This window comes from Montipora foliosa, chromosome 2, assembly GCF_036669935.1.
Source record: "Montipora foliosa isolate CH-2021 chromosome 2, ASM3666993v2, whole genome shotgun sequence".
In the NCBI taxonomy this organism is placed as follows: Eukaryota; Metazoa; Cnidaria; class Anthozoa; order Scleractinia; family Acroporidae; genus Montipora; species Montipora foliosa.
In genome coordinates, this window is record NC_090870.1 from 8,466,753 (window position 1) to 8,483,087 (window position 16,335).

A 16,335-nucleotide genomic window follows, 5' to 3' on the forward strand; every position below is an offset into this window, starting at 1 on the left:
TTCATAAGGGGCGAAACCAGTTAGGTAAAGGGGTCGAACTGGAAATGTATGGGGCGAAATTGGAAGGATCGAGCTCGCTAGGGGGTGAAACGTTCTGTTAATGTCTATTCGCTGTGAAGAAGAGCAAACGCGCAAAACGACTCAGTTTTACTTCAAATAAAGCACTATTGACTCGTGCACTATTGTGCACTAATCAGGAGAATCCCAGTTGATGATTGTTTCATTAGCAGAGTATGCAGAGTATGCACTGAGAGCACGGAAACCTAATCCCATCAAACGAGTCACTAAAATACCATAGAACCAAGAGACCCTCTCACTTAACTGGACAGTCTAAGGCACCTTTGTAGGAGGTGCGGTGGCCTCATGGTTAGGGTGCTCGACTCCGGATCGCGTGGTCCGGGTTCGAGTCCTGGCCGGAGACATTGTAATGTGTTCTTGGGCAAGACACTTCACTCTCCACCAAGGTGTATAAATGGGTACCACAGAAATGCTGGGGGTAACCCTGTGATGGACTAGCACCCCATCCAGGGGGGAGAAGAAATACTCCTAGTCGCTTCATGCTACAGAAACCGGAGATAAGCGCTGGCTCGTAAGCCTAGAGCTGCGATGCCGGTGCAATGCTCTACCAACTGAGCAGGTCAATTTGCTTGGCTCATAATGTTCCCGCGAAAGAACTTGATGAATGAAATACATGGATATTTGTAGTGCGGGTATAAACGAAGGACAGAAGTGATACTACACTTATCCCAACAATTTACCGTAAAGACTCGCAGATAAGCCGCACTCGCAGATAAGCCGCAGCCCAAGTTTAGCAACTCAAATTTTGGGAAAAAAGTTTTTCATGAAAAAAAACTCGAAAGAAATCCAAAGTCGAGACTATGAAGTGTTCTGTCTTCATCCAAGGCAAACTCGCCAACACTGGATCGAAAAATACTTCAAAGTCTTACCCGTAATTTTAGCTCTTTAGTAGAATGAACATCATTTCACTTAGGACATATGATTGATATTATTCTGGTATTTGTTCACAGGTATTTCTCCATTCAAGGCAGTTTTTCCATAGAATTTTGCGCGTAAATTTGTTGTTTTCTTGCATGCACTGTGCGAAGCTGTGTAACCAGGCATAATATCGGACGATGGAAGACTGGACACCGAAATTCACAGCACCTTTCCCAAATGGTCTCGCAGATAAGCCGCACCTACGATTTTGATCGCACATTTTTGGAAAAAAAGGTGCGGCTTATCTGCGAGTCTTTACGGTAAGCAATCGTCTCTTATAGACACCTGACAAATTTAGGTGAATTCAATGGGATGGAAATCCATGACCTCTGATGTTCACCTCAGATTACAATTTCATTTTTCCTCGAGCTGATACATGTACAATATCACTCACCCATTCGCAGCGTGAGACACTGTCAGCACTCGAAGTTAATTTTAATTCGTATTCATGTGCAGTCATGTAATAATTATCCTTTACATTCCACTGGCGCATGATGTATCATAAGATTGGCTATAACCTTACCAACTCGTATCCAATGCACGCTCATGAAATAAATAAATTTTTTTTTTGCTAAAATTAATACATGTACATGTAACCCTGGGATGTTACGCACACGAGTTTTCTCCAACTATACTCGAATGTGGAGTTGCTAGTTTTTCCAATTCAATTTATTGCCTTCAATATTGAACTTAAAATTTCCGTCCTTCACTCGCCCATTGGCAAGCACCACAACTTCTTCAGAAACCAACCCTGTTAATTATAATTATGTTCTGCAAGAGCAGGGTATTGAATGAAAAAATATTAATATCAATAAAGTTGGATTAACCTGATAAGTATACCCCAAAGACTAAGGTCGTTTTCTATTGGGATCAACCGTTTTTAGTTAGTTGGGTTGGTTGGGTTTTTTAGTGTTCTACTCGGAAAAAACGTTTTCGGTTGGTTTGGTAGATCAACTTTTTCAACCGGCATCAAAAAAGGTTGAAACCGTTAAAAAAGCATTGGCAGTGACCGCTGTCGTTTACGCGGGCCATTAAAAGTCAGCCGCGGGCTCCTGCAGTGTTGCTTTCTCTCAACTTGTAAATGCTGAGAAGTCTGGTAATAACTAATCCCAGGAGTTACCGCGTTTCAACCGAAACGGTTGGAAAAGTGTTCTATTGGGAAACCTCAACCACTTCAACCTAAACGGGTTGCGGTTGAAACAGTTGATCCCAATAGAACACGACCTAAAAGAGATTCCAAAAGCCAAATTCAGATGATAAAACTTTGAATATGAAATGAATGACCCGGTCAAGAACAGCTGTAGAATAATTTGGAAGATTGTTCTTTTCTCTAGCCACTCCCACCTGGTGATAAATAATCAAGTGAGCAAATGATCCTCGCAATTACCCTGTATGAATGCAATTTTAGCAATTGCGTAGAGAAGCCTGAAAAAATCAGGACTTCAACAGGGTTTGAACCCGAGACCTCTCATTGCCAGTGTGACACTCTAAGCAACTGAGCTATGAAGCCACTGATATTGGTTGCTGGTCATTTGTGGGTTCACATGTTTCATTCATTGGTGATAAATAAATTAAAAAATATAATAATAATAATAATAATAATAAAATTAATAATTAATTACTTCACTTCCCTACACAACGAAAAACACTCTCCACGTCCTCAAACTAACGAGAAAATGCACCTGCTTCATTCAATGTCCTCAGCTGATCAACAACTCCTTGGCGTTGCTTTGCAGAAATGCCAGGAATAAGGGCTGCCAGTCTCCAAAGGCGTGAAACTTCGTCACTCAATCTCCTACAACTGGAATGGAAGGGAAAATATTGCCACTCACTTGAGAGTTCGAGAGAATACTTTATATGAGCTTTTGTATAATCATTTCGACTGTGGATTAACATAAATAATTCGTGTCATCCACAGTTATTGATTTCGTATGAGAATGATCATCCCGGAGTAAAGACGCAACTTCAACAGCTACAAAGAAGGCTCAAATAAGGGCAAAGATATTACATGTATAATTTATACTGTACTGGTCTTATAATAATAACAACAACAACGACAATGATAATGATAATGATAATGATAATGATAATTTATTTAGTGAGGTTGAACACATTACAGTCATTGTCTGTAATGGTTAATGCCTGCACATGTAATGTACATTGTATGTTCTTACATTGTGGTCAGCTTAGTTCAATTTCCAAGTAAAATCCCCTAGAAAACGTATTAGAGGTTTGTTGATTACATTTTTTTGTTACATGGCAATAATTGATTTATTTGAAAAAAAAAAATTGTTCCAGTGCATTATAATGGACCATTTCCGAGTTGCTGTTTGTCTAGGTTTCCAAGTGAGTCTTGGTGCTCAACTATTGTAAGGGAAATGAGTTTGATTTGCATACAAATTATACGCAACTCATTTCCATTTGAATGGTGCACCAGGACTGAGGCAAGTAGCAACTCGGAAATGGGCTATTGTTTTCAACCAAATTACATTCCAAAATGATTACATGTATCTATACTTACTCTGACATTCTTGGAGTGAACCCTACAGCTAGAGATCCACACAACTTAATTTTATCTTTTGACTGTGACTTGGGCAGACGGCGTCTGCGTATATCCCTGCCATCCCTGACCCTGGTGAGTCGTTCTATTAGTTGTTCAGTGCACATTGTCAGCGCTGAGACAGCACTCAAGAAGTCGTCCACAAGAAGGTCAGATATAGTCTTAAGAACTTGGAGAACTGTTTGGCACTTAGAGGAGGGATAACCACCATGATAACTACGCTCATTGTCGAGCTGGATATCCATTTCATCTGATTAGAGACAAAAACAATTGAGGTTACCACTCATGCAGGAAAGAATAAGACAACTTTCTTCTGCAGTGTAAAGTTAGCACATGAAAGCGGTAACATTGCGGATTACATTTTTCTCATTTTACATTACTTGTATGGTGTACTGCTTTGTAAGTTTCTTCGTTAGACAGTAGAGGCAATTTTTCTGCACAGTGAGGGAAGAAATCCACAATAATAACAAGTTTTCAGTGGATGCCAAAGTGTATTTCTGTATTTCTGTGTCCAGAAATGCAGATAACACAGAGTCTGTACGCAATGCAACTACCTTAAGTTTTATTCACAACGATACTGTGGCACAAGGCTTAGGTTTTTAATAGGTAAAGGTAAAGTCTGCTACGAGCCTAGAAGGCCCATCAGGCCGGCGCTTATCTCCGGTTTCTGTAGCATGAAGCGACTAGGAGTATTATCCTAGGAGTATTATCCTATGTTTATATCTAAATGATATATAAGAAATAATAATAATAATAATAATAATTCTAATAATACTACTAATAATTTTATGGTGACAATAACTTAAATCATCGAGTCCCAAGGTGAGACTACGACTATATGTATGTTCATCAACTCAAAGCAAGAAAATTGATGGTGGCTTTGAACAAGAGAGGAAATTGGAGAACATGTAGAGAAACCTCTCTGAGTACAGAACAAAAGACAGAACTAAAAACATACATGTATGTAGTGTCGAGTCTCGAAATGAGTGAATAGAAAGTAATGCTGTAACCACTGCACCAACTCGACCTCTCCACTAAAGGAGGAAAGTTGAGCGACATTTATTGCCTGTATTTCCCAACACATGAGACCCTGAATTTGAGAAGAAAGGAAAGAGGATATTTCCCACCATTCATCAAAATCAGGGTGCATCTTGTTTTAGCTGCATTATGGTCAAAAAGGTGATGCCTTAACAATGAGAAGTGAGAATGTGCACAGACCAGATATCAGTAACAATTTTGGATCACAGCGACTGCATTGATATCAGAGGTTTCACTTAGAAGCCGGCAACTGGCGAATCCCACCGCCTACTCCTTAAGTTTTTGCTCCCTACTTTTTCGATAAAATTAACTACAAGATTCTCACAGTTTCAGTTTGATCCATTTTAATTTATTTTAATTCAATAAAACAAGTAGAACATCAAGGAATCTTTTGCTGTATGTTCTGCCCCTTAGCCACACGCCAACGCGATTCTTTGCACTATTCAGCATGTTGGATGAATAGAGGAGAACAACCAGTGCCAAATGTTGCCTCAATCACATTGGTAAAGGGGGAAGGGAAAAAGAGAAAGAGAAAAGCAAGCCTGCAAATAAGCAGCGGTCATCGGACATTTGCCCCGTAAATTTGAGGTTTTGACTGGCAAACGATTAGTCTGACCGGACAGCCAGGTTGGGGGTCTTCTGTTACTATGCAAAATAAAAATTAAATATTTTCACTCAAGAAAGCCGAATGCATGCCTTGTAAATATATGGCTGTAATGCATAATGGCTAAGTTTCATTTTGATCTGTTTTCATTTGCAGCTTGTGCTTCATGTTGTCTTACTAGTAACGCAACGCTGAAAATGTAAACCCTTCCGCCCATATTCATACAGTTTGGATTTCAAACTTCATGCGAGGCATTTTCCAAAAACTCACTTACATTGATTTAAATTACATGTAAATAACACTGCAATGTACTGTGGAAACAACAACTTGAAATGTTGTAAAGACAAATACATAATAAAACCACCTCTCCAATTCTCAGGTCTGTCTGAGTTACTGTAAAATTCCAGTTACAAGCCCTGGGCTTATACAACTTGGTAAGGGGTTTTGGGTGGGCAGGAACACAACAAACCCGAAGCTCAGAGTTCAACTTTGCCGTCATTGTTAATAAATTTTAATGTCTAGGTGTAGTTCACAACAGCGAGGTTTCCTGCACTTAATTCTCTCAGTTACCGGTACGTGTATTATTGTTCTGTAATCTTTCCTAAGTTTGTGTTTGAAGTAGTACAGGGTTCTGCAAGAGTTCTTTACATGCATATTACTTGAGAAAACATAGAAAACTAGAGGGGGGCTAATATCTGGGGGGGGGGGGGGGGGAAGGGGGTGGGGTTATAACCTGATGATTTTTTTGTTTCCAAGTAGATAGGCCTATCACCAGGGGGGCTTATAACCCCAATTTTACAGTATCACACATGACGGCGCCATGTTGTAGTAGTAGTAGTAGTAGTAGTAGTAGTAGTAGTAGTAGTAGTAGTTTTGTTTATTGAAACCTCTAGCAGAAAAATCTGAATTACAGGTCTGGTGAGATATAACTAAACGAATAAATGGGTACTTATATAAAATAATGCTGAATACGATAGATATACATAAATAATCTAAACTACACTAATAAACACATTACGTCGAGTCAGTAGCGTATTTGTTTGTGACAAAGTCACCAAACCTATTTGTGGCAGTTGTCTTAGTTCTTACTCTATCTCTCGATCTGAGTGAGTAGTGAGCAGAAGCACTCGTAGATTCTAATCTACTAGCTACACCACTGTACTAGCTTGTAAACCGGGTTATCCGGATTAAGCTGCACAATGAATTCATGACAAGCCGCTGATCTACGATCTTGAAGGGTTGATATACTGGCTAAATTTAAGGCCTTGCTATAGGTGGAGCCAGGAAAGATAATTGCGAGCACACGTTTCTGTACTCTTTCTAGCGAATCAGATAGACAATCCCTGGTCCACCAATATGGAGGCTGGTATTTCACTGCTTGCACAATCCCATAATACACCTCTATTACCCCCCAAGACTTTTGCATAACCATTGTTTGCAATTTCTCCTGCAACATGAAAATGTCCCAAGAGAAGTCGAAAACAATGCCTATGCAGATTTTTGAGGGGTAAAAGAGGTGTATTATGGGATTTGTGCAAGTAGTGAATCAACAAAAACACCACAATTTAAGCGCTTACATGTAATTTCACTCAGGAGATAAAATACATGTACAATTCATGTGTACGAACACATCTCGTAATGTTTCATGTCCTATTTAATTTATTTCCATGCTCCAGTGATTAAATTCTGTCTGTGATTCACTGTGCAGGAAAATACATGTGTACATGAATGCTTTAAACAGAACATTTAAAACACTACACTTTAAATGCAATTTGGTCTGAAGAAACTTCTAAAAACTCATGGCTTGTATTAGCTTCGATTGGTCACCAAGAAATATCAGAGTACCATTGGGTTCAATGAGTAGCGTATCATGTAAATCTGGTGAATGTTCCAAGGAAGTTTTTGTTTTTGACGAAGAGTTCAGATTTGCCTGAACCATGCAACACGTGACCATCACCTGCAGCTACTTCGTTTCTTTATCGATGCTTCGTCTTGCGGAGAAGAGCAGTTATTTCCTCGTCGAAATTCAGACATTTGAATGGAATCTTGAAAGATTTTCTTAAAATTCCCCCAAAAAAGAAGAGGAATAATTTGAATAGCAACACTGGTGTCTTCTCACATGAATCTTGACTTAAGTGATTTTACTTCGTAAGACCTTGCAGCTGATTCTGATAATGCTAGAGTAGAAATACAGCTGTACTTTAAGGTCTGACTTGATTTCACCAAACGCAAAGACTTTCCAGTCAATCAAACAGCAGGATACAATGTTTTGGCTGCTAATGGACATGGACAATGTAAAAGACTTGAACCATTGGAAAAACAAGACAATGAAAATGAGATACTGGGCAATTTATAAAGTGGTCTGCCACAGGCATCCCACTTAATGAGTATGGAAAAAAAATTTGCGCGACCAGGGTGGCTGCATGTCAGGTCAAACCTTGCCCCCTGGCCTGACATACGTGTACATGTATGACAGGCTTACAGCAAAAAAAAATTATTTGCAGGCTTGCCGCACAACCGCCTACATGTACTTCACAAAACCAGCGGTTTACTGAAAAAATTATGGAAACCCCTGCTTGACATCACAGTGTACCAACAGGTAAATTTCTGGATCGGTCTATTCTACAGTGTGAAGGACCCTGTCTTCCTTTTGACTTCTGAATTCTGTCTTGGATGAGAATGTAATATTCTCAAATCAAGTTTCCAGGTTTGGTCAGGCTCTGATCTGGGCCTTTCCAAACATGACGTGATACCTTTATGCATACAAAAGTTATATTATGTTACCAGTAATTTTTTGCCACCGTTCATGTACCTCTGATAAGGGGTTGCTGAAGAATATTTCTTTCCCACACATCTTTGACATCACTGCCATTCCCACAATCTGGGTCATGCTCATGATACATCTCAAAGCCAAGATCCTGAATATTTTCATACATTAAGCTTTCCAGCCTGGCTTTGAATCCATTTTTACAGACAAACCAGTGGGCCTCTTCATCAAGACCTGAAAACATTAAAAATTGTATTGATATAGAGCCTGAGAGGTATGTAAACACTCACTGACAGGTGTAAGCTGCACCTTTTTTAATTCAATTGTCACATTCAATTTGGGAGGGGGGGAGGGGGGGAGGGGTGGGACAGTGTTGCTTTAATCCATGAGATCATCTCTTTCAGGGGTATGCATGTTTGGGGTCAAAAATAGAACTTAAAGCCGACACCCTTAAAGATTAATAATTCAATCGTTGGTTTTCTGTTTAGCTGCACACGAAACACAACCCAATAACAATTTGACCTTTAATTGCATGCACATATTTCACACATGACATTAAAACAATTAGATATGCCCAGGATTGAAGATGTATGCTGATTTTGGAGAGTGTGACAATGGCAAAGTACAACTCAATAGTTCTCCACGTGCAACTTGTACGAAATTAGCTGTTGTTTACATAAGAAACATACATTATCGCTCCTTTTCCTGCGATCGCATGCCATTAAAAGAGAACACCCACTTTCCGAGAATTCAATTCTAAGCAAATTTAAAATTGTTATACATGTAGAGAGGTACATTTTCATAGAGGTCCACTTGTACCATTACTTATTGCTTTTGTGTTACTCTGCTTCCAGAGATGGGATTGCTAACACTTAGTAGCAAGTCCTCTACATGTAAGTGACCTGTCTGGTACAGGCTAATTGCAACATTTGCGACATTTGTTTGACAATGAGATACCAAACTGAACAAATTTGTTCCAGCTATACGGTCTATCACAGCTTTTCACTGAGAAAATACAGTGTAATATTGATATCATATTTCTTGCTGTTGCAATGGTAGACTGTTTGGAAATTGAATAGACAATATGCACAGGATTTTTAACTGTGTGAACTTTATTAGGACCCATCTGGTAATGTATTGGATTGAGTAGAAAAGAAAGCACATGTAGTTGCCAGAATTGTGCTGTTTCCTGGAAGAGAAGATTTTCAACTGCAACGCCATCATTGCAGTTGATGTCATCTACATGTAGGAACACAATAAATGGTATTGTGTTACATAATACAAGCCACGTGTAACTTTCGGAGCATCAGATTTGCAGGGGAAAATACTTTGCTTACTTTATTAGTTATTCGGTACAGCGTCTTGTGCTAGGGATGATAAGTCCAAACACTTGAACATTGATACCACCGTATGTCAATGATATCCTTTCGTGTTGAGTATAATGTGCGTTTCACTTGGTGTGCAAAACTTCTGAAACATTTCAGAGCTTATACGATATCTAATGGTTGTTTCTTTACTTCCTGCTCTACTACATTGCAAATAATTATTCTCTATACATGTAGGATTTAAATCTGGACTGGCAAAATTATTGGAAGCAACCAGACAACAAATTGCAAAAATAGAGGAGACACTATCTTCTTCAGGTGTTATAAATTCACCTAAAAATATCTTACACACTGCAGCCCCCCTCCTTATAAATGCTGCTAGCAACACAAAAAAGTGCTGAAACAGTCGACATTGGAAGGGGGAAAGGGAGGGGGGAGGTGGGAAATGTTGGAATTCTAGATCTGGCAGGTATTGAAAGCTAGTCTAAGAAAAGGCTCCAGCGCTAGAACGGCTACACACTTAAATAAAGTTCCTTTCCTTTCCTTTCCTTTCCTTTTCTAATGGGAGTGTCTCACCAATTTTGCAACCCGTTGTAGCGCTGGAGCACTAACTGGGACACTGTAAACTAAAATCAACAATAACACAAATGAAGTCAAAATTAATATTGGTTTTTGAGGAAAGGAGAAAGCCAGAGTACCCAGAGAAAAACCTCTCGGTGCAGAGTAGAGAACCAACAAACTCAACCCACATTGGCAGGAGGCAAGTGCTCTCACCACTGCGCCATCCCTGCACCCTGAAATAGGAAGCTAAGGGGTTTCCCCTGACAAGTAAGAGTGTCTGGTGTTAGAAAGAGTAAAATCTGCAAGCATCCTCCTTTTAAGGGGTAAAAGGTTTAAGGCAAGACGAAGTGAGATGCCAGGAAAGTTCTATCTTCTTAGAACTCTCCTACAGCTTTCTTGTACGCAGAAATCAAAATAAAAGCCTGAGGACTGCAAAGGAATTTTTTCATCATTAGTTTTATCGAAAATCATCACCAAATGCAATCTTACCTGGGCCTGCAGTAGGATCAGGTGCTCCAGCAATCTTGTTTATGTCCTCCTCCTCCTCCCCTTGCTCTTGATTTTGCCGTGACAACAGCTTATCCAACAATTTTTGAGCTGTCTCTACAACTGGCTCATTCTGGTGTTCACTCAAAAGGTACTGGGAAAACTTCAACAGCTGCTCTCTATCCAGTATGTTGAGAGAGTCGGACACTGGCATGTGAACAGTCATAGAGTTTTTGTTTTTTATTCTAGCAAGACACGTTGCTACAACATGTGAACACCAGTTTGTTGTAAAATCGCATGAGCAGTGAGCAGAAGTTATTTTGCCACGATCAAAGAGAATAGTCACATAATTCTTATCACCGCCACTGTTTCTGCCATGCCCATATTTTCTGTCTTCAACAGAGGCACTTAAGCGAAAACCTGCAAAAGCATGCATGAAACTTTTTCAAGACATTTTGTTACAATATTTGTAACAAGCATTTTTCCTGATAGCCTAAAACTTTCTGTTTCTCCATTTTTATTCTATACATCGCCACCAGTGAGGGTTTAACGTTAGCTGTAAACAGAAAATCGAATCTCCAATGACAATTCTCACCCACCTATCTGATTCAAATCTTTCACATTCCCACTGTCAAGCATTGTTTTGGCTGAATGGAAGTCCACACTACTGCGGCTGAACTCTGCATATTTCCTTATCATATCTTCGTCATCCGGAAAGGAAAATTCGATGATTTTAAGTTGCAGTTCGTCCGGGATCGGAGGAGAACGATGCTCAACGAAAGCGAACGGAAACTTCAGAGCAATGAACCGACAACACAGGTCTTGAAGAGATGGCACTTCGTAGATTTGGGGAGCAACTTCCACACTTGGTGTCGACCCACCAATAGTTTCGTGTCGACTTGCATCACGCAGAGCTGTCATATACAGGTCTTCTCCACTGCTGTACCCACAATACACATCATCGCTGTCGTCCGTATCTGAGCCGAAATAGTAAGGTGAATAGGAAAAATAATCGTCGTCGTCCGACCACATTTTCCTTCAATCACCAAAAATGCTTGCAAAGTTCTTCCTATTTCCAAGAAATCGAGGACAGTAATATAATCGCTCTCACCGGTTCATTGAGGACTGGTCACGTGCGAATAAATAATTTTCTACTTCCTGATTCTCTCATGATTGGACGATAGGAAGTCGGTCAAAATAAATGTCTATGGATTTGTGACCTTTTCCCCACAAAGCTTTGAAAGTATCGCTTGGAAAAACAGGTCCAGAGAGTTCCGAACTCAGCTTCTACGCGTAGCTGCTCAGGGCAGCGGTGTTTGTCCACTGTGATAAAGGCGTCATGTGATAGCAAATAAAGTACTCCAGCCAATATCATGCATTATATAATAACTCAAGTTATTAAATTCTCAACCTCGGATAATGCATTTCGCGTGCTCTGATTGGTTCACTCAATCTCGGTTATCAGCTCATGATTGATGATTGCGTTAAGCGTGAAATTAAAAATGTTTTCGCCGGAATGCGAAATTACTCTTTGAATAAAGCCAAAAAGGAGAAAAAAGACTTTTTTGTGGAAAGTTTGGATCAATTCCGACGTTTAGAAGTACGCGAAAAGACAAGAAATGTTTTTGTGATGAGCCTGCGTCTGTCTGACAACAAGGTATTACACAACATCGCATCAGTTCTCATCAAGTTTTTTCGATTTCGCTCGGATTTGCTCGCTTTTTCCGCTCGTATTGCGTACTTCCAAATTTTTGGAGTTTAAGGAATTTAATAAAACAATTATTCCATTCGCGCTTGTTGGATATGAGACTGGTTATAGCCAACTCGGCGCTACGCGCCTCGTTGGCTATTTACCATCTCATATCCAACGCGCGCTCATGGAATAATTGTTAATTATTCTCGGATTTTGATTGGTTCTTGCCTATGATCTATTAGAGGACAGACGCACGATTGACTTCACCATCAGCTTTTATGCGAATAAAGTTTAATTCTTTATTATATAAAACAAATAGATTCCATGTTGCCGTGCGTCTGTTCAGTAATAGATCACAGAAGACGTCAAAATGTGGTAGCACTGACATGAGCTGCGCATGCTCGAGTTTGTTTGCTCTTGAGCCCAAGGAAACTTCTAGCCGCCATCATGGATTCACGGTTACCACTTCTTTCCATCCCTCAAACTGACATTTCCCTTTTTATTCAACTTATATGAAGTACAGTCTACTTTAGACTTCAAATCTACTTCAATGAAACAAAGATTTTAAACAAGCTGAGAAGATTCACAATAGGCGAGGCAAAGAGTTGAACCCGGATCGATGGCTTCACCTTGCAGTTTCCGATATCCATTACACTAACGAGACAACCTACCGGAAAATCGAATTTTTAGAGTTTTGAAATAGTAGTACCCAGCAAAACAATTGAAAGTTAACCGTCTTCAACGGGGTTTTTAGACCTAGATACTGTAGATCAGCGCAGCAGGTTAGCTTAGAAACGCTATTTCTTGTTGATGACCAGTTGACCGGATTCACAGTTGACTGGATTCACTCCTGACTCGTGAGTCACGTAAATTCGCCGGAGTTTCTCCTTTGTCCACCATGGCCCTCCCCAGAGGACGCCATTTTGAATTTGTCGATTTAACTTGAAAAAAGTTAACCTAACACTTTTCAAGTTTTCATAAGACGGGACAGTATCCCTTTAAGGGCGGTGCATCCTCATTCAAAGATATTTTTGCCCTGGTTTATGATTATGCAGGAAATGTAGATTTTAACAAGTATTATCAAAATCCAACAAGAAGATCGGGGGTAACCACACGCAATTTTCAAAGATAATTTACTAAATAATATTTGTAAAGAGCTTTAAAATACAAAGCAATGTATGGCGTTCTTTCTCGAATTGAAGCTTAAATATCTATAAAAAATGCATGGTAACCCCCAATTTCCTTTTTGGATACGAGGAGTACTTACTAAGATCTCCTTTCTCCGGACAGTTTTAAACTAGGCAAAAATATCCCTGTATTTTGAAGCTTCACCGATAGGAAACCCGAGTATTTCGAGAATGTATGCGCAACAACAATAGTAGGCACCGTCCTTAAGTAAATCTCTCCCCAAAAAAAAAGTGACATGGTGACATATAACTTTTTCCACAATTGATCTCGATCACTCAGCACAAAAAGGGGACGTAATGATTAAGAAATAGTTTTACTTACATACAATTTAGATGAATATAGTTAACAACTATTCACCGAAGTGGAGGTGGCTAGCGGTGGATATTTACCGAGCCGCAAAGCGTCTCGGTAAATATCCAACGCTAGCCACCGACACTGAGGTGAATAGTTGTTTTAGTATATACTAAAACAGTGAAATAATATACAGCACAAAAGATTAATTTGGGTGTTTTCTTCACTTGTCACGGATGCAAATCGGTACGCCATTTTTTCCCGAGTTGCTCGGAGGTGAATTGCTTGTTTTCACTCACGTGTTTTCAACGAAAACAAAAGGAAGCGTTTGCATAATAATAGAGTTAAATTCCCGGAGGATTTGGTCGGGGCACCAACATGGCCGCCTTTTCTTTGTTTAGGGCACCAACATGGCGGTCGTGACGTCATGTGAAAACCAAGAATAGCACAGGATATTCGGAGTTTGACGAGCCAATCAGCGCCCGCGTTCAACGCTATCCACTGTTTTAGTATATACTAATCGTTGTTAGCCTATCTGCAAGGGAGGCTGAAAGGTGAACAAATTTGTATCACCTCACCCTACCACCTACGGTCCCCTACCAAAAGACGTGTTTTTTTTAATGTAAAGACGTTCAGCTAAAAGAGATGTCGCATTACGCAAAGTAAGCCAAATTACGTCAAGTGGGTTCGGCGTTCAATGAAGAAGCTGTAAGACTTTAATTTCGTTGAGTGCTCACTGTAAATTCTGTAACTAATCAAGCTAAAAACAAGTCCTTTCACCAATGATATAAGTCATCAGCGCGGTCTATTGTGCCCTTCGGCGCAAGTCACCCTCTGATCGTGTGGGACGCAGATTTTCCCGCCATTTTCGCTTTGTTTTTCCAAAGTTACTACAGAGAGTTGTTTCGCAAAAAGCGACTTTTCGCTGAATAGATAAGTTCTTTTGTACCAGAGCGTGAAGTTGCGATCTTGTTTCCCTGTTGAGAGATGAGTTTAAAAGAAAGATAATTTCCAGGCATCACAGCATGTAAAATTGAACTCTCTTGGCATGGAGGAATCATAATAATATTCCACAAGAGGACACGCGATTTTAAGGGGTTCTGACGTTGTAGCCCATTATGGGAATATGTCCTCTTTCAAATTTCAGGCTCCTGCTAAACTTCTTTCGATACTCAATCGAAAATCTCTACCGTAAATAAGCTTCATTTCCTGGAAAGTCTGCACCATGTGAAATCGAGTATAGCGGTGGGCCAACCGCGTTTCCAAGGCTTTTCACCGCCGAGAGCCAACATATCCTCTACGTCTGAAATGACGATTATCGACAATTCGTAATTTGCCCTGGGAACGAGGTTGCGGTAGGCATGGTACCTTTTGGAGCGCTAAAGATTTACGATGGCTTAAATAACGGACAAATACTATTCCATTTCCTTTTGACTGCTTACATTTGCTTTCGCAGTATCTCAATCCTCTTTACTAATAGATTTTGCTTCTCTCTTTCCAATTGTATTGACTTCCGCGACAATTTTATCCAGTCTTTAATCATCTTGCGTTGCCGTTCTTTAGCCCTTATCTCCGACTGCAACTTCTGCTCCTTCTTGTCCCTGCCGACGAATAGTCATTTTTAAAAATCGTTTCATTTTTAGCAAGCGATTTTTAATAATTGGTCAGATGCATGACCGATGATTGATAAAGTTTTAACTAATATCAGAAACGGACTAATAATAAAGTTATTTGACTTAGTCAGAATGCCGACTTTCAGATAAAAACCACTTAAGGTTGACATTTCATGGCCGTTTGAAATCCTGCAGTCTTATAAGTGCGCGAACCATTTGTCCTACAGTGTAGTGCTGATATATAGATTTAGCCAAGCCTAAAAAGCCCCGGATTATATAATCGCTTGAGCCTGTGATCCAATCGAAACCCAGTCAGCGGGAAACCTGAAAAAAAAGCCGACCTCGATGAGCTCTAAACTTGAGCCCGCGATATGGTCACGTGAGCACATTGGGCACATTGGCACATTGGCACATTGCACATTGGCATCACGTGGCATCACATTGGCATCACGTGGCATGTACATTGGCATCACGTGGGCACATTAGCTTTCATGGAGGGGTGGACGTACGTACGGTCGTACAGTCGTACGGTACCATATTTGTACCCATGGTGTTCCGCGAACGCGCTTTCGGGGCGATGTGCGATTTTGGATGGAAGCCATTTCAGTGTCCATTTAGCAACAATGCTTTGTAAATCGAACGAATCAGCTTAACGAATGCACTCACATTATAAGACGGCCATTTTAGTGCCTAAACAGTAGAAAAGTAAAGCTCATGTTTTGCACAATACAATAGTCCATAATAGCGTCAAATTGCCCAAAGCTTTTTGACTATAAAGAACTAATAAAACTTTATTACAAAATTGACAATGTCCACCTTCCTTGCATTAACAATAAAGTCATCAAAAAAGTCTGCTTTCCTGGGGAAAGGAAAAGGTAAAGTTTGCATTCTTTCCCCATTCCTCTGTTCGTGCCAAAAACTAAGGGGGTAGACGATCCCATTTCCACGTCAATAACTTTTTGTTGGTACTTCTTTTTCTTCTCTTTTTTTATAATTCCTAGAAGATCGATTCTGTAGCTTTATTATGGTTACACGTTCAGTTCACACCGAAGAATGCTGCAACTCCACGTGACCAGAAAACTTCCTGTCTTTATGTAAAGCCTCTCCTCAGGGCTTGTGACCATGGATCTTTGGTCGAATACCTCATTGTCGATCGGTAGGAAGTGGGGCTCTACCTCGACATTCTTGCAGATTTTGCTGAGCAGAGACGTGA

The 16,335-nt window shown here is 40.0% G+C and overlaps 1 protein-coding gene across 1 annotated transcript in view; it reads right to left on the bottom strand.

Moving 5' to 3' along the window:
• LOC137992325 (uncharacterized) overlaps positions 1–11,651 on the bottom strand; it is a 32,295-nt gene extending 20,644 nt beyond the window's left edge. The window contains exons 1-5 of the mRNA XM_068837605.1: positions 10,937–11,651; positions 10,341–10,757; positions 8,011–8,199; positions 3,518–3,806; positions 2,679–2,797 (exon numbers count right to left, since the gene is read on the bottom strand). Coding sequence (XP_068693706.1) covers positions 2,679–2,797; positions 3,518–3,806; positions 8,011–8,199; positions 10,341–10,757; positions 10,937–11,369 — 1,447 coding nt within the window. The 5' untranslated portion in view covers positions 11,370–11,651. The remainder of the gene's footprint in view (positions 1–2,678; positions 2,798–3,517; positions 3,807–8,010; positions 8,200–10,340; positions 10,758–10,936) is intronic.
• Between the last annotated feature and the right edge of the window lie 4,684 nt (positions 11,652–16,335).